Source organism: Haliotis rufescens, unplaced genomic scaffold, assembly GCF_023055435.1.
Source record: "Haliotis rufescens isolate VD_foot unplaced genomic scaffold, xgHalRufe1.0.p SCAF_1, whole genome shotgun sequence".
NCBI classification, from domain to species: domain Eukaryota; kingdom Metazoa; phylum Mollusca; class Gastropoda; order Lepetellida; family Haliotidae; genus Haliotis; species Haliotis rufescens.
The window spans coordinates 66,258,484-66,279,427 of record NW_025963779.1 but is presented as its reverse complement, the minus strand read 5'-3'; the positions used below and the strand labels follow the sequence as shown (position 1 = coordinate 66,279,427).

The window sequence follows — 20,944 nt, the reverse complement described above, 5'->3', positions numbered from 1 at the left end:
CACATAACAGTTATCTTCAATACATGTTTCTACGGCGACAAGGCGTTCTACAGGCCCAGATAGGCCATTTAAGTAGACGGTTATACTATTATGTATGTATACCGTTATTGTGGCTGTACGCGTATTCCTTACTGGTATAACACTAACATCCACTCTTGCCGTTATCATCCCTGCATGTGTAATTGAGATGAAGCGCCCCACATCTATCGACCTGCTATCTGCTGGACCAGGCTGTCTATAATTTCACAGCAAAAGCAGATGGTGAATTTCTCTGATTTTTTAGTGTTCCAGCACTATCAGCGAATCAGTTGAGAAACAATTGTTTAGCGAGTTTTCTTCGCCCCGGCAGCAGCTGAGCTACGGAGTGTGTGCCTGCACTCCAGTGCATTCAGATAGGTAATACTGTTATTTGAGAGCGTTCCCATTTCCCTGAGGGTGGAAAGTACCTTATACACGCTTCACCGCTGTTATAGAATGACACAACCTTCCAAATCTACTGACAGAGCGTTAACTGGACAAGAAGCCTCTGTTATCTAGTCGACCCATTCTTACTGTGCCGGCAGACAACACACAGCGTTCACCTAGCCCAGCGAATAACCCCCTCTTGATCAACCTCCCTCTTTCTCCACCGTGAATGGTGTCGTCCAAACTGAACCGCGAACTTTCATTGGGGCTCACATGCGATCGGAAGTGTCGGCTCTACGAGCAGACGACAGACTCCAAATCACAGAGGCAGTTACAATGTTAACTCGTTGTGTGGACAAGCCGAAGACACAGGCTTTAACCCGGTGAAAATTGGAGAAAATCAGCGAAATCTTGTGTGTGATTGTGTGCAATCTTTTCAGCCTGGATCGTGGCTGTCGACTGGAGTACTGTATGACGCGATGATGCCACCACAACATTTTGGAGTCTCTACATGTTCACTGCTCCTTCAAACCCTAGCATTTATCGTCTTGCTGCAGTTCAGTGTTGCAAGTCAATCGCCTGTCTTCTATGATAAACGCCAAGGTAGGTGCAAGGAAATCGCTCGAGCGCGTCCACACCTTATCGTCTGCTTTCTAAGCCGCTGGTGAAAAAACCCCACGACCGGCGTTCCCTCTGTACCCCCGAAATGTTTCTACTGGGTTAAACAAGCCAGATTTAAAACTGCTGTGTAAACTTGTCCCCCTAGTGTTGGGAACTATCCCTCCCAGGACTGTTTTCTCATCTGTCCATATTTTCATACTGATAAAATTACAACCACACATATTTTCTTAAGTTTTAAATTGGTTGAAGACTGGCCACTTTTCGTCTCAAATTTATAGTCCACAGTCCCTCGTCCTGATAACATCAGAAATCTCAACTGAACCACAAAACGTGGCTAAAAAAACAACCGGGTAATAAATATGCTGACAATAACATTATCAACTGGAGGGATTTTGAGTAAACTCACATAAATATAAGGCTCCCTTCGATGAAACGTGTCATGTATTTAAGAGGGTGTATTTATTTCATGATAAAACATTTAGAACAAAATCTACACCGATAAAGTTAGCAAATTTAAATTTTATGTGTGCAGTAATTAAAGCTTTAATTCAGTTTTACTATACCGTGGCATAAGTTTTATAGGTTGTGCACTTGTTTCAACTCTTATCTAAGTTAATGACAGATTATGTATCATCGCCTACATTCGCAAGTATCAATGTTTCGTGATTTCAAACTGTGCTACCTGATCATCGTTAGAAGTAATATTTCCATTTTGTGTAACTTTGTCTAAATATACATATGAAATGTTTGCTAAACAAGAGTCGAGAGTGATGGAACGGATATCGTTTGTAGCTTGCGTCTGTCATATCAAATCTTCGTTCCCTTGTACTTACACCTTGTTACAAGTCATATGATATAATCAACTATCAGAATGTCCGTTATTGTATTCATCAAACGTATTAAATGTATGTAGTTCTTTCAAACATTGGATGTCAGCAGAAACAAGCATATGGGGTTTATGTCTTGATATACTTTCATATTGTTTAATAATTCTCCGCGTTTCCGATTGTTTGTTTACAGTGTGTCAAGTTTGGCTTTGTTGACATCGACAAGCTAGCCTCGCACGAGCCACGAGCTGCACGCGGCTTGCGCTGGGCCGTTTTCACTAGGTGGAGGCAGGCATAGGTCGCTCAATATCTAGCATTGATAACAGCCTGTGGCAGCGAGTCGCGTTAATTGTTAACTAACGACGGCGACTGGAGTAGGCTAGGCAAATCTTACAAATCAAATTGCAGTTTACGAGTGTGTGTTTGTTGAATGTGATCACCAAGCGTTTACATGAATATACACACACTTGATAAACCCTGTTTCCGGAACACTGGCTATAGCATGGTGGTATTGAAGTCTCAGCGTGGTGCCCTCGGCATCGCAAGATTCTGTATGCTCCTGGAGAAATCCCTTTAACAGAAAATTGTTATCATGCTTGGAATAGTGCTATTTGTTTACTGCATCGATGAGCATATAGTGAGTGCATTCATGTACAATGCGATGTCAAGTGGGTGTAAGGTTTCGAATCAGTTTAGGTTTGTTCAGTCGTAATCCATTACGTATGCGGTTATTAGAAAAAAACACATTAAGATTTTATTGCTGTTCTTATTTGACATGAACGCCTTCGAGAGCAGAAGGTCGATCCCTATGGTGCGTCACTAAAAAAATCGCTAAAAAATGGTACTTGCTACGAGGCACTTGGTGAGCCTAGTGGTTAACGGGTTCGCTCGTCACGACGAAGACACGAGTTCGATTCCCCACATTGGTACAGTTTGTAAAACCTATTTCTGGTGTCGGTGTCATGATATTGCTGGAATATTGTAAAAAGCGGTGTTAAGCCATACTCACGCTCTCACTTGTTACACTAGACATGGTAGGCATTTAAGGGATAAAAGAAGGACTGGTCAGCTCGGAGTCTGCATCAACGTTGAACTGCGGCATGGTATATCAGTAGGCTAGCACTGTAAAAAACGGGCATTACTCTGGACAAGTATAAGCACACGTATGTATGCACGTCTCTATGTAGGTTACCCGTGAAGATCCGGGTCAGAATAGGTCTTAAGCAACCCATGCTTGTCGTAAAAGGCGACTATGCTTGTCGTAAGAAACGACTAACGGGATCGGGTGGTCAGGCTCGCTGGCTTGGTTGATACATGTCATCGTATCCCGAATGCGTGGATCGATGCTCATGATGTCAACCACTGGATTGTCTGGTCCAGACTTGATTATTTTACAGACCGCCTTCATATAGCTGGAATATTGCTGAGCGCGGCGTTAAACAACCAACCAACCAACCCTACATAGGTGCAATAATGTTAAACGCTACGTTAAACCCATTTCACCTCTCCTCTCCTCTTATTTGACATGGGTTTTTTTCCAAAAAAAGAGAGAAGTAATGCATTCACTTAAGCGTGAAAATTGATGGAGAGAGAAAGTAATTTTTAGACAGGTGTTTCGTATGAAAATTACTTTCTATTTATCAAAACTATAAATTGGAACTTGGAATTTGTTCTCTCTGACCCTGTCATCCATCAAGAAGCTACCTCTTTAAATGTATTTTTTGTGAAGGTGGGGTGAGAGGTGGTGGTTGATAGTTTTCGCCTCTTTTCACGACAGACTTCGGTGATTAATGTCGGTACTGGTTGAACTGTCTTACGTCTTTGTTACGTACATATTAAGATCCGGGCTAGAAAAGCAACCATACTTGTCATAAGATGCGACTATGTTTGCCGTAAGAGGCGACTAACGGCATCGAGGGGTCAGGCTCGATGGCTTGGTTGATGCATATCATCGTATCCCAATTGCATAGATCGATGCCCTTGATATCAATCACCGGATTGTCTGGTCCAGACTCGATTTGTTACAGAACCCGTCATCTAGCTGGAATATTACCGAGTGCCATCAAACAAACAAACCCCCAAAACGTACATATGACTCTGCGTAACCCACACTCCGACACTCTGTACATCGACATTAGTTTAAGTTCTACAAAGATTTTGATATTATTGCATTATTTTTTTTATCCCGACGTTGCATATTATCTGGTTCTTGGTTATGTTAAAATCCTTAGTGAGTAATATTACGAATATTTTTAATCCAACTTATCTTCCTAAACACCGACTCCGTGGTCAAGTGGTAGAGCGTCCGCCCGGAGAGCGGAAGGTTCGAGGTTCGATCCGCGGCCGCGTCATACCAAAAGACGTTAAAAGATGGTACTTGTTGTTACCCTGTCTGGCGCTCGGCTTTAAGGGACTAAAACAAGGACGTGTAGTCTCGGAGTCAGTATACTGTGTCTGACTGGGGTATTCATTCATGTTAAACTGCGGCATGGTATCTCAGTGGGCTAGCACTATAAATCGGCATTAGTCCGGACAAGTACAAGCAGCCACACACATAGATACACACGTGCATGCACGTCGCTATGCAAGTGCTATAATCTTGAACTCCATTTCACCTCACCTATCTTCATAAACCATTGGTAAAGGGGTACTCATAAAGAGGCAGTGGTTCAATTCTTTTATATTTCTAGGACTATATAACTAGGACCTAGTTGCAAGATTCAATATATTATAGTTAATGTGCTTCTTCGCCCTTTTTAGCAATATTCCAGCAACATGATTGCTGAGGACGCCAGAAATTGGCTTAGCACATCATACACACAAGGGGAATCGAACCCGGGCCTTCGGCGTAACGAGCGAACCCTTTTAGACCACTAGGCTACCCGACCGCCCTATAAGGTTCAAGGGTACCTGTTCTGTACAGTAACGGCAATTGTTTAGACAGCAAATTTATTCTGTACCAATGGTGGTAACTTATATATAGGGTACAGGTATACGTGAATAGTATTTGAGTGAGGAAGTGAATGTTGTTTTAGGCCGATGTCCCAGGCATATCACGACAGCCTGTAAATAATCAGGCCTGGACCAGACAAACCAATGGTTGATACTGTAGGCAACGTCCCACTCCGCTGGAGAACGATCCATTCTTGTCGTCTTTTACGACCAACATTGGTTAATTTGGACCAGTTCTATCCTGGATCCCAACAGGGTTAATGGTAGTGGAAGACAAATCGCATCTTCCGTGTTATTTCTATGTCAATAACTTGTTGAACAATCTCACTTTTATGTTAGGCCAGTAGGTAAGTCAACAAACATGAAGATTAAGTGCTGACGTGTTTCATGTAATCAATCATCGACTCTCCATCTTATCCATCTCTAAGTTCGCGTATGCACTCGCTGTCGTTCCAGAGATGTTAACATGGGGAAATTGGACACAAAAGTCTGTAACGATACACGCGACATGTTAAAGATTGGGTGGAGTCAGATATTACATGAAATCCATAAACACGTTTCTTTAAACGTGAGGGGGCACGGATGGCCCAGTCATCTAAGGCGCCGCGATTCGCTGTGCAGAGTTGCGTCCCTTGGGCACGCCAGAAACCTATAATTGTGGGTTCGAATCCCGGTTCGCCCCGATTATGTTTCTAGGTTTGTCAGCACCATACCCGTGCCCGTGGGTTTCACCGAAGTGGTAAACGTCTGAGACCTGCATCACTTCGGGCTTTCCTCCCACATTAAGCTGACACGCCGTGATATAACTGGAATACTATTAAAAGCGGCGTAAAACCCAACTCACTCACACACTCACTCACTAACTCACTCACTTTAAACGTGACACCCACTCCCCGACCCATATCCATCTGTCCAATAAGTATTGTGTGTAGAATACCCATTAATGAAACCTGCAAGCAATAAATATGACCCGAACCACTTTGTTAAATTAGGATTTACGCTGAACTGAAACGTCTTTGAGGCCAGATTCCGTCGTGACAGTATGAATGCGCCATGAAAGCGAACGCCTGTTTAACCAAAGGCCAAATATACTTACGTTGGGATTACATGACAGTGTACACATAATTACTGAACTGACCCTAACGATAAGATTATAAGAGCTAAAGTCAAATGACAGGCCGACAGTCTGGCTAAACAGAACTGTGTTTATCTGCCTACGTTGCCGGTCGACAAACTATGTATGATCTACAGACACATTGAGAGCCTGTCATGCACAAAATTGCTGCGTTACATCCTGGCACACTCGTATCATCCCCTCCACTCGCACACGCCAAATTCTCGCAATTTTTGCGCACGTACAACAGCGTAGGGACGATGAACTCGGTATGATATGACGGACACAATCGGTGGGTGCATTCCAAGTACTTCGCGGAATAAAGTTCGAGAATTTCTCAAACTCCCAGTCAATGTTTATTCTTTCAATACAGCTTCACGTCGCTAGCGTTGTACTTCGCTTTGTCGGGGCATTCCAAACATTAGTGAACTTAATTGTTATATTTTTATGCGCTTAAATGTTGCTGCAAACCGTAAGACACGTTGTAACATTTTTTTAAAGAATGTGTTTGTGTTAATGACAACTTATATACATCTGTTTCGGGCATTGCATAAGTGTATCTCATTAATGTACTTTGGGGTCACGACAAACACATTTCAATGTCTCCCCGTGCTTGTGAGAAAGATGCATTATTCGTTTTACATGTCGGCAGCCACATGTTTTATACGAACGCTTGTTCATTGTGACTAAACACACACAAGAATAATGTATACACATTTGCACAATATTGAAAAATATAAATTAGACAGAGAAGCGTTTCATCGTATAAACAAAATTATTCAGTTGGAATGAATCACACACTTTATGTTCACAAGTACACTTGGATGACATGGTGTCCCTCAACACCTCAAACATATGCAGACTTCGTTGCTCAGCAATACGTCTTTTGATATTGGATCTATTATTCGCCATGTACGAGATTGATATAATACCTGCATTGTTCGGCTATGAACTTACCCCACACAACTTCTGTTTGTTTATTATCTACTAGCTTGTGGATATTCCCAAAGGTTAAAACGGTACCTATATGCCTATAAATCGATTTAATTTTCACTTGATGATACTATATGATAAATAATGTCCCAGTGTCCAAATGGAGACCCACAAAACTGCTTCCTATTTATGTGTTTTGTAGGAGAGATGCTAACAGTTAACTGCTTTTCAGGGGGACGTCAGTATATATTGGTTATCTGAACTAGCAACGGAGAGAATAATTGATGAAAGTCGTACGTGTGGACTTTCAAATGAGCCCTGCGCGATACCTGCATTTAGGAATTGCACGTAACCGCCGCTTATGTACTTGGGTGCACGGGTAGTTCAGTCTTTCTAGACGTGCCAAAAACCTGTGATAGTGGGTTCGAATCCAGATTATGGTCAGCGCCACACCGTGGTAAACGTATACTGTGTGACAGGCAAGTGCGCTGTATGGCAATGTCATCTTACGATTACACGCGCTAAACCCTCTTGTTGCACTGACAATGGGGATCGACCTTTGAATATCCTGGTGGGGAATTGGACGTGGAAGGGTGGTGTAGTGTGGTTTAACTACTTTTTTCCTCCCACACCAAGCTGACACACCGTCGGGAATGGAAGTGACACCGTTCCATATAGAAAAAAACATAATGCTATGTTATCAATGTCCCAGCAATGGTGAGATGAGGTGAAATGGGTACACGTGTGTGTATATGTGTGTTCGCGTGGCTGCTTCGAACTAATGCCAGATTTTTACTGCTAGCCCACTGAGATACCATGTCCGCAGTTTCCCAAACAGAGTATACTGACTCCGAACCGACCAGTCCTTGTTTTTTCCCTTAATGCCGAGCACCATGCAGGGTAAAAACAAGTACAGTAAACTACGGTCCTAACGAACACGCTTATAACGAACTGATTGATATAACGGACTGTATATTTTGGTTTCTTCCATTTGTTGTATATATATATATATGCATGCTTATAACGAAGTACGGTTATAACGAACAAAAAAGTGGTCCCTTTGAGTTTGTTATAACCGTAGTTTACTTTACCATCATTATTTAACGTCTTTTGGCATGGCGCGGCCGAGGATGGAACCAATAGTGTCCAGTAAAGCTACTGTACGCGCGTAACACGACGGTAATTTGTCTCCAGGCGTTCGTTTCAGTTGCCCCTCTTTAGCGGGAAGGTAATGACGACGATTTTGTAACCCATTCTCAAATGCACCTCTTGAAACATCGTATAAATCAACGGATTTCGGGACACTGTGGCATCCCATATATTAACCAACGCAATTATAATATGTTCAGGTAGACCCCCCTTCTAGTGACCAGAAATATACTGGTATCTATAGTGTATACTAATACGGTAGACACCGTGTGGCGTATCAATGAGATAAGCTCATGTGCCGATCAATGAGTACGACAAAATGTCCCATTGATCAGCTCGTCATTTGTTTGTGAATGGTCTTGCCAGACATCTACAAAGACTATAGTTTGTCTCGCTGAAGAACTTCACACAGTCTGTGCGGTTTTTTCGGCTTGAATTACATCGTATAAATTACATAATGCCCCGTTACATTAATAAGATAACTGGCAACATCACTGACTCATAGAAACTCTCCCGTGGGGTATGTTTTCTACTTTAGCTAGTTACGTGTAGTGATAGGCAAGTGCGCTGTATGGGGCAAAGTCAACTTACGACGACACGCTCTTGTTACCCTCTTGTTGCACTGAAATTGGGGATCGACCATTGAATATCCTTGTGGGGGAAGGTAAGGGGAGTGAGGGGTGTATGTGAGGGGGGAGGTGACTCTCTGTCTATGCGTGTGTGTGTGTGTGGGTGGGTGACGGGGAAGGAAATTATTTATTGAATAAGTTATGTTTTAAAAAAAATTCTCATATTCTCATCCCTGACATCCCAGAATTTCAACTGGTCATATACTTGTGCGACTTCCACGTATTGCTGAGTCAGCGCTCCTCGCAGGGCTACACGGGGATGTAATGGCTTGTGACGCCGTGATTACGCACGTGACAGGAATAGTAAAATGTTCGATGTAAGTTATGATGGGTATTGTAATATGGTGGTTGGGTGGTGTCTTGTCACTCGCATCAGAGTGGGAGAGTAGTAGGTACAGAAACGTCTCAAGATAATGATTAAAAAAAGACTAAAGGTTTAGCCGAAACGTAAGCCAAACAGTTATTCTTCGATTGAGAGTAGTAGGAATAAAGTAGTACTGTGAAAGGTGTATACTTCCCATGAACACAATTTGGAGTCAGGCATGAGTTTAGCTTGTAGCCTACAAGATATTGCTATTTAGAAAATAACATCATGAATATTTGTTTATTGAATATAGCACTAAACCCTTGAAAACCGAAACGTTACAAAGCCATGTCTGTGTAGAAATAAGTACTGACTGATAAAAAGTCTTGTCAAATGTATCTCAGCTAAAAAATATTTAATTTTTAAATGAAGACGATTAATTTGGATACGCACGGTATCCTGTGTCATATATACCCCTGTCATGATCAACGTGCATTAGATATGGCTATATGACTTAGGTAACTAAATACATGTATACCACACTGGCACGTCTAGGCGAAAAGTAGCATTTTAGATCGACAATGTGAAGTGTACTACTCCAAAGAGTCATGAATATTGTTGATGCTGATAGATCGTACCTATGAAGTGCACTCCATACAGGGGTATTACTGATGCTGATATTATGTCTCAAATGTTCAATTATCCCTAATGTCAAATTAACCACCAAAAACCAATTACGTAGTAACTATGATCACAGCATATAGCCTACGTGGATGCACTACGGTGCACTTGGCCTGATGGCGAACTTCCTGTAGAGTTCACCACCATGGTAACACAGTGAACGGTAACACAATCCGACCCACGAAAACAAGAAGTGGTCAGAATGGTAACCATTAACCCTCCGCTGAATCTGTACAAGTGTCCAGCTAATCTGTTCCTTGTTTTCTACGTTATTTGCTATTTAGTATCGCGGTGATGACAGATTATTTTCATTACAAACACCGGGATATGTTGCCTGACCTTCTTCCCAGTGAAGGTACATGAACTGAGCCGTCATGTCGATGCTGGTTCAATTCGCGTAGACTAACGTGTAGTCTCTAAAAATATATAATTTTGATAGAAACAAGCATGTACATTTAAATTTGAAAAGGAGCCTTATGACATGGTAGTTTCGGAACCTGTGGAAAATGTGAACTTGCTTCATTAAGGGCTTTATAGCATTACAGGTCTGGGCGGAAAGGAAAAATACAAGGTTCAGGGACTGTGAGATAGACAACAACTGGAATAGTAGAGTCGTTCTTTACCTCTCGCTAATGGAATAGCGACGCCAACACTCTGCAGTAGGAGGTGTTCTTATTGTGTGATAAAACCCGGCGATTCACACACCTAACCGGCTATTTTCTTTTCCTTTCTCTATTGTTAGTTAGCGAATATGCCCCAAATCATGACGTTTGCTAAGTGTTTTCATAGCGAAGGGTTTGAGACGTTTTTTGGACCTAGGCGTGATACCTAAAACTGGGGTTGTATTGATGTAGTGGAAAGGAGGTGGTCCCTGGATAATACTCCTGCTTTCCACCAGGGCCCATGGCGTGTATATGTGCAGTGAACGCACATATTTATGCATAAGTCATCCCGCGAGCTGGCACCCCGAGGAAGAGGTACACTGACTCCAAAAAAACTCCAGCATCTCAATCAGATTAAAGGGAAAAACGTATTTTGGTTCTTCTTGTAAGGCCTCGGCAACTTTTCTTTGAGAAAAGTTGTATCGATAGTGGATAAACCTAGTTTCTAAGACATGTAGGTACAAATGTACCTCTGTAATTTCAAAGCGTGACTGTCAGAATTGGTGTCAGCTATTACGGCAGATGCAGGTATGGATATAATGAAAATTTGTGGGAAGCTAAGATATAATCCAATGCTGGCTGTGTGAGGTGTAATTTCGAACCATGGTTTCGAATAAATTTAATGAGAAGTTTTGTGACCGAACAGGTGTACTTGCATCCTCCTGTCATGAACATAGCGTGTACGGATGTCCTGGGAATACATTGGTCCTTACAAACAAGCATCCTCGCTTTCCAGTGTAAAATGTCTCCGTTCTATTGTGAAAACCACCCAGGATCCATTCACCAGCATCGAGGAAGACCAACAATACCCTCTTTTCGTATAACATTGCAGCATTAAAATCAAGGTCAGTTACCATTAGAAGTGTCGGTTTTGCAGTTTCTTGTTGAGCCACAAAAAAGAGTCCAAAAAGAAATGGTCTCTGCAAGCTATAATATTCGTGAAGGTGTGAGTATGGTTTACGCCGCTTTGAGCAATGTTCCAGCAATATCAAGGCTGGGGATACCAGAAATGGTCTTCACCCATTGTACCCACGTGGAGAATCGAACGCGGGACTTCGGCGTGACGAGCAAACGCTTAAACCACTTTGATACGCCACCGATCGGCTATGATATATAATAATAATCAGATGAACGTTAAAGAAACAGATAAAACAATAGCAACCCCCATGAAACTTAGTTTCTGTTGTTCGCAGCATGCTCTGCTATTCCCCCAGACAACTAAACTAAATACAGGACTTCAAGTTTCAACACATTTACACACACACGCACATGCACGTAAACACTGACACACGAACATGCACACACACCTACACACATAGGTACACATACATAATCGGAAACAAAGCAGAGACACGCACACACACCTACCTCTGCACATACACCTTCATATACAACATGACTATTACTGTGCCAATTCAAGGTCCAACTATTCGGGAACACCCGCTGAAGAATCCTTATTAATTCCCTCCAGTACAAACTTGTCACGGCTTGCCGTGTGATTAGCGGCTGAAGAACGAAATAAGCGTAAGAAAAGTGTACTTTTGATGGTGTGATGTCATGGTGTGGACATCTTCCCGCGGTGTAGTGTTAGTTCAAGAGCTGTCATCGTTGCCGCGTGGTTACGTAACTTTACCGTGCTCAATTAGTCATAGGCAAACGAAAGAAACCCATACAGGTTAGTCACCCTTCTCGGAATGTTTCGTTGTAGATACACCCTCTACCATCCTGCTAGACGTGCGACTTCCAATAAATGTCCCCACAGTTGTTACAGTAATATCTGACAATGAAAATGTTACACTAGGAAAACTATAGTCACGGCATTTTGGAGAACTCTAAAAGTGTAATCATAAGAGTTCTCTTCGTTTCGAGTTTATAGATTACTAAATGTTATGCAAATAGGCTCTTTGGTTGGATCACATTGTCTGCGGCATCAATTATGAGCAAATAGCAGTATTCGCTCACGAGGAGGTTTTATTTAAGAGTTCCATCCACTACATAGCGACAATGACAGGGAGCCGTCGGGTGCACGGGTGGCCCAGTCGTCTAAGGCACCGCGATTCGCTGTGCAGAGTTGCGTCCCTTGGGCACGCCAGAAACCTATGATAATGGGTTCGCATCCCGGTTCGCCCCTATTATGTTTCTAGGTTTGTCAGCACCATACCCGTGCTCGTGGGTTTCACCGAAGTAGTAAACGTCTGAGACCTGCATCACTTCGGGCTTTTCCCCCACATTAAGCTGGCACGCTGTGATATAACTGGAATAATGTTAAAAGCGGCGTTAAACCCAACTCACTCACTCACTCGATCGTGGCGGGAGAGACACTATGATGTAACGGGGGTTGCAGCCACGTTGGTTTTCGAATCCGGGCCATCGACGTGACGAGCGAACGCTTTAACCACAGGTCTACCCCTCCCCCGGGGCGTTCTGGTGTATGCAGCGGTATCTTGGTCCCCTCATGACCAGCTGCAGGTCGCCATCAGTGTCATACATACCTCAAGCAGGGGCATGGCTTGTCAGCGAGAAAACTTGTACACCACTTTTTTATTGTTCATTCAGTGAGTGAGTGAGTGAGTGAGTGAGTATGGGTTTCGCCGCTTTTAGCACTATTCCAGCAATATCACGGCGGTGTACACCAGAGATTGGCTTTCACATATTGTACCCATGTGGGGCATCTTCGGTGTGACGAGCGAACGCTTAAACCACTAGGCTACCTCACCGCCCCTATTTTTCATTCAAGAACTCCCAGGTCCCTTATGCGTTTCCCAGTTACAATGTTTTACTTTGTGTATCGGATTAAAACAATATTCACTAACTCATGCATGAGTGAATGTCAATCGTTTTAAGCCGCTGTTAGCAATGGGCGTCACACATTTTACCCATGTGTGGAATCAAACCCTGGCCGTTGGCGTAACGGGCGAACGCTTTAACAAGCAGGCTGTCCCACCGTCCTACTCATGTGTGAAGTAATGGCATAATCTGAAATGATATATAACATGATTATATATAATAAGTTGTTTGGCTATTAGGTTTTTGTTTGTTGAATCGAATGCCTCGTGGTGTATGGTTGTGTGGTATTTTTACCTCACTGTCGATAAATGTTCGGCGTTACTGTTGACTGATGTGAATGAACAGCTCATAATACTGACTTGAGTCAGTCATAATACTTAATGGGTTGAGTCGTCGATGGATTCAGTATACTGACTGTTTATTGGCAACTACTTCAATATGTGCGTAAAGTTGCTACTATTAGTATTATTGCCTGCGAATTGATTGAAGGAACGTGTATTTGATGTACGGTAACGATGGGCGTTGGTTGCAGAGAGGACTAGTGGTACAGTAACTATGGGGAACCCCGTTTCACAGCACAGACAGGATACGAACCGATTTTGCGAGATTGGGGAATGGTTCTAATTATCCCTTTAACGAAACACGAAATATGTCACAGGCAATTATGAAAAGATGCCTTGGGAGTGAGGTTTTGTAATACCACCCTAATATTTATCCTGACATTTGAATGTCATGTTACAAGCATTAAGTACAATACTACACGTATCTCGGGAATGATGGAACCAGAATGCCCCTCGAAATGACATTGACAACATAGTTCACTATCAGTACTCAGCAGACAGGATTATGTGCATTGGGTAGCTGAGATACACTTATTAAACACGATATGAATTGATATGACAGTGATGCATATGCTCCCAATATCAGAATAGTAGATGCTTTTGTTGGATGCTTTCAAAGACGGAAACGAGCGGCTGGATCGTCTATGACGCCGCAATTTGCTGTGCAGAGGTGCGTCACTAAGGCGTGTCAGAAACTTATTATCGTGGGTTCGAATCTCACATTTGCTTTGATTGTGTTGTTAGGTTTGTCTGCAAAATACCCGTCCTAGTGGGTTTCAGCAAAGTGGTAGACGCCTAAGACCTGCATCACTTTGGGCTTTCCTCCCACAGCATGCTAACACGCCCTTATATAACTGAAATACTGAAATACAAAGCGGCGTTAGGTCAAACTCACTCACTTTTCACAGAGTGAGTGAGTATAGTTTTACGCCGCTTTTAGCAATATTCCAGCAATATCACGGCGGGGGACACCAGATATGGGCTTCACACATTGTACCCATGTCGGGAATCGAACCCGGGTTTTCGGCGTGACGAGCGAACGCTTTAACCACTAGGCTACCCGACCGCCCCCACTTTTCACAGATGGTTCCGTATGGTAAAACCCGTGTTGCATTACATTATTAATAACTTTTAGAATGAATTATCAGCCTAATTTGCAGCATTGAACCTGATTGTGAACCCTTGTTAACTCGAAGTCGTGAAACCATCTACTTGTCCATAGTTCGACACAAACGAAATTAGCGAGTTCCGATATTAGACCACCATGCAGATTAGGATTATGTCGGTACTGTAACCTTACTTCGTCTTAAATATATTTCGAGTTAACGAGTTCAAGTTAACGAGGTTCCATTGTCATTTAAACATCTTGAAATCAATCCAAATAATCTGCCATACTTTGTTGCATGTTTCAGAAAACTTTGCTCAGAACTTGGATGATTATGAAGTGGTAATTCCAAGCCGTGTTAGTTCAGATGGAGGATTTATAACACACACATTACAAGCACATCATAAGATATGGAAGAGAAGTGTAGATGACGCAGGTGCGTCCTCTGATGACGTCATCCATTACCAGATTCCGTTATCAGATAGGACGCTTCAAGTCAAGTTACAAGTCAACAGTAAGTTGCTCACGCCGTCGACGGTGGTCGAAACCAGAACAGGAAGATATAAGAACGTGTCGGATTCTATGTTCAAAATACTTGATCACCGAGGATGTCATTTTACTGGTCACGTTACAGGAGAAGACAACTCTAGAGCAGCGATATCAGCCTGTGGGGGACTGGTAAGTCTTTTTAAAATTGTTTTCTATAAGTATTTTCACATGTGTCTATATGCTGTCACGTTGCAGTTAGAAATGCCATTGTTGGCATTCTGTATTCCTGAGTTTTCTGAGAAAAGCTTATTGTGTGAATAAAATCGGGGGTAATATTCCATAGAAATTTCAGACCTAGGTTATACCACCCCGTTTTCAGACAGTGTTGTCGCGTTGTGTCAATTTTGATGCCATCCGCTTGTTTAGGGCATATTTGGTCGTTCTGTGCGTTGTTTTTTTCAGCGTATGGAGATTTAACTGCGTGTTTAACACAAATATATAGTTTTACTTCTGTAAACAAAATAAAGAAACACCATCACCATGCAAGCTACAAAGATTCACATCGCCCCACGGTCTCCCATTCAGATATTCTTCACGTACGACCCTGTTGTGGCAGCGTGATGACAAAGTAAATTACCCTACCAGCAGGAACAGCACAGCCATTGACCTTGGCACCTTCACTTGACATTTACTCATTGAATTCAAAATGTCCCACCATTTGACGTTCAGCTCACTCTCAAACGATTTCATTCTTGTGATCCCTGGCTTGTTTATGAACGATATGATTGAACGTCAATCCTTGTTCACAATCAGATATCATCTGCCTTTAAAGATTATGCAAACACAGGCCACATAACACTGTTTTTGTCCATCTGTCGACGCCCAGACGGTTCATCCTTTCTGTGCTAACAGCAGACGTCACTGAAACCTCGCCATGTCTCGCCTTGCACTGTGTTGCTAGATTTGCCAGTTTGCTGTCAAAGATGACCACAATTAAAACAGTTATCTCCCTTGATAGACCTACAGTCAGGGGAAGCGCTGAGTGAATTTACCCCGCTTGCACATTCAGTGCTTCCCACCAGTTCTCGTTCTGACACGAAATTGTCGTCTGCTCCTTCGTATTCTATTTGTGGTGCATGATAAATATTTGGATTTACGAAAATGTATAAAAACACATGTCTAGGCCATTATTTCTAACGTTTTATAAACAGTGAAATGCTATAGCCATGATGTCATCCTGAGAAAACCTTCAAGATTGGTCACGATTGCTTCTTGACTCTTGTAAGGCTTTTGCACTCTTAGACTATCAGTTACTCTATGGGAGACCGCCAAAGGCAATGTGGCAATGATCAGACAGATAAACAGTAATTCTAATATTTCATATGTACGTCAAATATTTGCATTGATTAAACTTCACAAAGAAGGAAGGGTGGACATTAATATGTACAAGATCCGTTCATGGGTTGCTAAACCACGTCTGTAAATCTCATGGAGTAGATATACTAATCATGCTAATTGAAAGTCCTTTCAATGGCCACATTTACTCAATCATGACCAGTTCTTAATATGTCTGTGATATGTCAAACAGTGTGGCATTAAGTTTCCAATGTATTTTTTTACTTGTGTTATTTAACAAAGTAGACGTTGAATGTTCTCAGAGGTAAGATGTGTCGCGGGTTGCCAAAGGCACAACGGGAGTAGAGTACGAGATTATGCCCTATTTTTGCTCTGGACCTGGGAGGCGTTCCTCGGGGGCATACCTTCAATACATTATTTGCATTTTGAGACATATTACCCCTTCTCACAGACTGACAGTTGTCACCTGAATAACTGATCTCACGTTTGTGTCGCTCTGCAATGTCACTGACTGACCTTTGCATAAACATAACAAGGCAGTTGAAATCCATATGTCAGCAGTCTCTTTAAATGACACTTAAACATACTTTCACTCCATCTTTTTCATTGGCAAATTTCTCACCATTTGGAGAAAAAACTCAAATGTCCCATGATCACGACCATTAGAAACCGTGTTAAAATATTGAAGGATTTAAAGAATACGACCCAATGAGTGACACATCGTGACTAAACCCGAGATGTCGAAACACAATTTGTAATGCTCTGAAACATTTTGTTTAAAAAACGAACTTTGCTTGGAACTAGCTGCTAGTGACATCATTAGCTGTTCCGGTTGTTTTGACAGACCTATATGGACAGTGTGTGAATTCTTCTCGCATATGGAGCAATGCGTTTGCATGGGTACTGAACTCGACTTGTTAAACATAGATCAGCATATGCAGTTCACTTCGATTGGGTGTAACTTACCGATCCCCCAGCCGTGCTAGAACTTGTGCAGTTGCCAGCTAAAAACCGCTGTGATGAGGGAATAAATGTCCCAGAATGATCGTCTTGCTGAATTAAAAATTAGGAGCAACCGCCCTCAGAAAGTAGCCGAAACTTCATCTCCTGTTTTAGAAGAACCAACCAAACAAAAACATGTTACCCTGACCCAGTTTGAGTATTATGTATTTTATTTCTTTTGAACCTTACATTTTATTTGTCAAAAAAATAAAATAAATGGCATTTTCTAACTTGAATAAATTATTTTATACACTCATATCTTCTTCAGTATGTTTGTTGCAACTTGATGCTTTACATCAGCCTCACCTTGTGAGACAACTGTGTATGTTTGAGGAGGACTACCTGCGGATTTTATCTTCATTTTTTATCTGTGTCACTGTCTGTGTCTGCAGCAATTCGTTTTGTCCTTGAAGTACACATTTCACTAGTTGAAAATTCATTTCCAATAATATCTTGACCTTACATATTTCTGAATGTGCATGCTGTTAACATTAAGACTAATTTCTCTTTTGTTGTCTTAATGTCAGTCGTGCCAGATCCATCGCACTCCGGTCATGTTGATGTGTGTAATGTCGAAACCTTTTCTACTCGGGTCTTACTTTTAGGAAGCTCTTTTTAAATATCATATTTACTTTTATTTTTGTTGGCAAGGTTGCGTAATCTCGGGAGTGTACGCTCATCTTAAAATAACACGATTGAATTGGTAACGTTAAATTTGCAGGTCAGAATCTCGATTCTGAATTGGGAACATACAAGTATACTGAAACTGTTTTAACATTTCAATCGCTACGTGCTTTTGCTGTTGTTTTAGTGTTGACACGCCAGGAGTAAATGTTAGCGCCATAGAGATTGTCCACATGATAGCGTTAACACGGTGGCTAACATGAAGATGCCCGAGTTATCTCCGCTATCTCACGCCTGTATCACACCAGGGGGCGCTATGTTTTTACAACCTCTTCACTGGTGGTTCGGGAGTGGGTATTTGTATTTCGATTTATAGTGTACACCTTCTCTTTTCGTGGTTCGGGGTTTGAAAATTTTGTTTGACATACCGAAATTGCGGATTTCCAAATTAAAGAAAAAACAATTTCTCCCTGTGTTCCTGTTTGTATTGATGGGACAGGAAGTATCCTTGAACTGCCGAGACAAACAATTAAGAAGCTGTTATCCATTAAAGGTGTCATGCCTTCTTGTTCAACCCATTTTAAATGCCCGTCAAAGAATCGTCGCTTTCGTTATTTAAAGGCTAAACAATTCACATAGGTGAAGGGATGTAGCGAGGAATCTGTCTCTGTCATTTCAAAGCAGGCTTAAAGAGGCTGACAACCCCCTTTTCCAACGCTGGTATTCCGGACGCCACGGCACAGTACGCTGAACACCATGAAATGTTTATCTGGTTCCCGGATGGCAATATTTCAATGTTGAAATTTATATTTCGTGGCAAATCACTAACATATAAAGACGTAAGCTTTTGAGCAGCCATGGTCATGCATTCTATTTGAAAACCCAAGTCTAATTTACTTGGACCAGTCGTGTACACTCATATGACCCAAGAGTTCTTAAATTGGATGCCAAGACATATTAAGAGGTATGCAGGATGCCGGGGAGGGAAGGGGGAGGTGAGAGAGAAAGGTTGGCACACTCATTAAAGTGAAGCTGTATTGTTTATGTGAAAGATACGGTACTTACTGTTCCCGAAACCAGAGTATGCACATTTTAAATAATACGTCGTTACAGGAAGATAAAAAAGGTAAACACGTTAAGGGTTCATTCTATGAGGAACACAATAGTGGGAGTGAGACAGGGTGAGATATGTGACCGATATTCTTCAATACTTGACGATGATCACCGAGCGTCTGTGACCCCGCGTGACCTCCTACCTGTGATACCTGTAGTACCCGACATGCGGACGACACTTGAGTGACGTTATAGACGTGACCCCCGACCCCACCTTGCAATCAGCTGTTTCCCAACACGTTGGTGTAAGTGTTTGTGCCAACCCTTTCCATTATACGTGACTGTGCATCAGATGGGCTTGATGTGGGGCGAACGGGGCACTGGACGTGGAATGCGGACAGTGCAAGGGAGATAGTGATAGGGAATGAACCCCATTCTAGACGTTGGCGTGATTTACCTGAATGCGGAGTGATCGTGACGCTAATCGGCGTCGGGCACTGTGTCAGTGAAGAATGAGATAATAGAGACAGGTCTGTTGACCTGTGTCAATGTATTGAGGTTACAACCGAGTAGTTATTGAAAATTAAATGAATAACAGATAAGGTTCGCGATGAAAAAGTGTTTAATGACATGTATCATGTACGTATACATTAACAGGGTGTCAACATGTAAGATATCTATTAAAAAAGGATTATTTCTGTTTTTCATAATCTGTACGGATTATATTTAATAATATTGAAAACATTTGTGTTCAGGACATCCTACACCTACCTGTATGATATGACTGACAGATTGAACCACGTCTACTGTTAGGTGTCTAGCTTGTTCAAGCATATTGTACATGCATGTCAGACATTGATGTATCGGGTTGAACCTATATTAGTTAGAGGACGCGTGATATACAACAGGTGCTTGCTGGCAAGTTAGCCGCTAACAGGAGTCAAGGAGGTCTGATCCTCAGCGCCTGTATGCGTTGTTAAATGAGCAAGATACAGGGAGGTGGTCTTTTCCTTCTCTGCATGTAAACCTGCATGATTAGGTTTGTGGAAGGGGTACACTGTCGGTCGGTCTATTTCACATGGGTACCCTGACATTAGATTTGCTACCTGTAAAACATTGCTTGATCGGAATGTTAATCGGAAATTACATAACTATTAAAGAGCGACTATGTATGCTCCCCATTTCCACTCAAGGCGTAAACATTGCATTTAATAGAGTGGTGGGTGCTTCTGGTAGAGCATCATCCTTAACCTTTCCCGTTTTCATCACTGATTTTCAGTTATCCATTCATATGATTATCATCGCTATTTTGACTGTTACGGCTAGTGGAATCTGTTTCGACAGATAATAGAGACGGACTATATTCTGTATATGTGTAATTATCATAACCATTAATGTCAAGATTGAAACATATTATACAAATTCGAAGCAGGTTGTTTTGGGGAAGTCTGAATCAAGCGTGTTGGGACTGCCAATTGGACAGAGGCTAGTCCCCCGTTAACTATCTGAATTAATTATCTGTATACATTAGATAAGTAATATATTACAATATTTTAGTCTGCTTTGGGAAATATGAGACAGCAGGTGCGGATCTATCCTGCTTTAGCCGTCCCTATTACTTGCGTTGTAAGGTTCTCGATTGCAAAGATAACAGACATTAGACATAACGACGTGGAACAGTAACCTGTCCATCATACCTGGGCCCCTCAACGTATTAACTATATAGCAGGTGTTTGATTGCGGAGATAAGCCTGATAGGTCAATCAAGGGGGGATATCTGTGTTGTGACGGAGTAACATCTATCTAGCGTCACCGACGTTTTCGAGATTTCAAGAGCACTGTGACATAATATTCCATGAACCACAAACTGACAATCCTAAATTGATATACATATTGTATTAAAAAACACA

At 42.0% G+C, this 20,944-nt stretch overlaps 1 protein-coding gene across 1 annotated transcript in view; it reads left to right on the top strand.

Moving 5' to 3' along the window:
* Window positions 1-540: 540 nt before the first annotated feature.
* LOC124134126 (A disintegrin and metalloproteinase with thrombospondin motifs 7-like) overlaps window positions 541-20,944 on the top strand; it is a 136,792-nt gene continuing 116,388 nt past the window's right edge. The window contains exons 1-2 of the mRNA XM_046498807.2: window positions 541-1,008; window positions 14,818-15,188. Of these exons, the coding sequence (XP_046354763.2) occupies window positions 885-1,008; window positions 14,818-15,188 (495 nt within the window). The 5' untranslated portion in view covers window positions 541-884. The remainder of the gene's footprint in view (window positions 1,009-14,817; window positions 15,189-20,944) is intronic.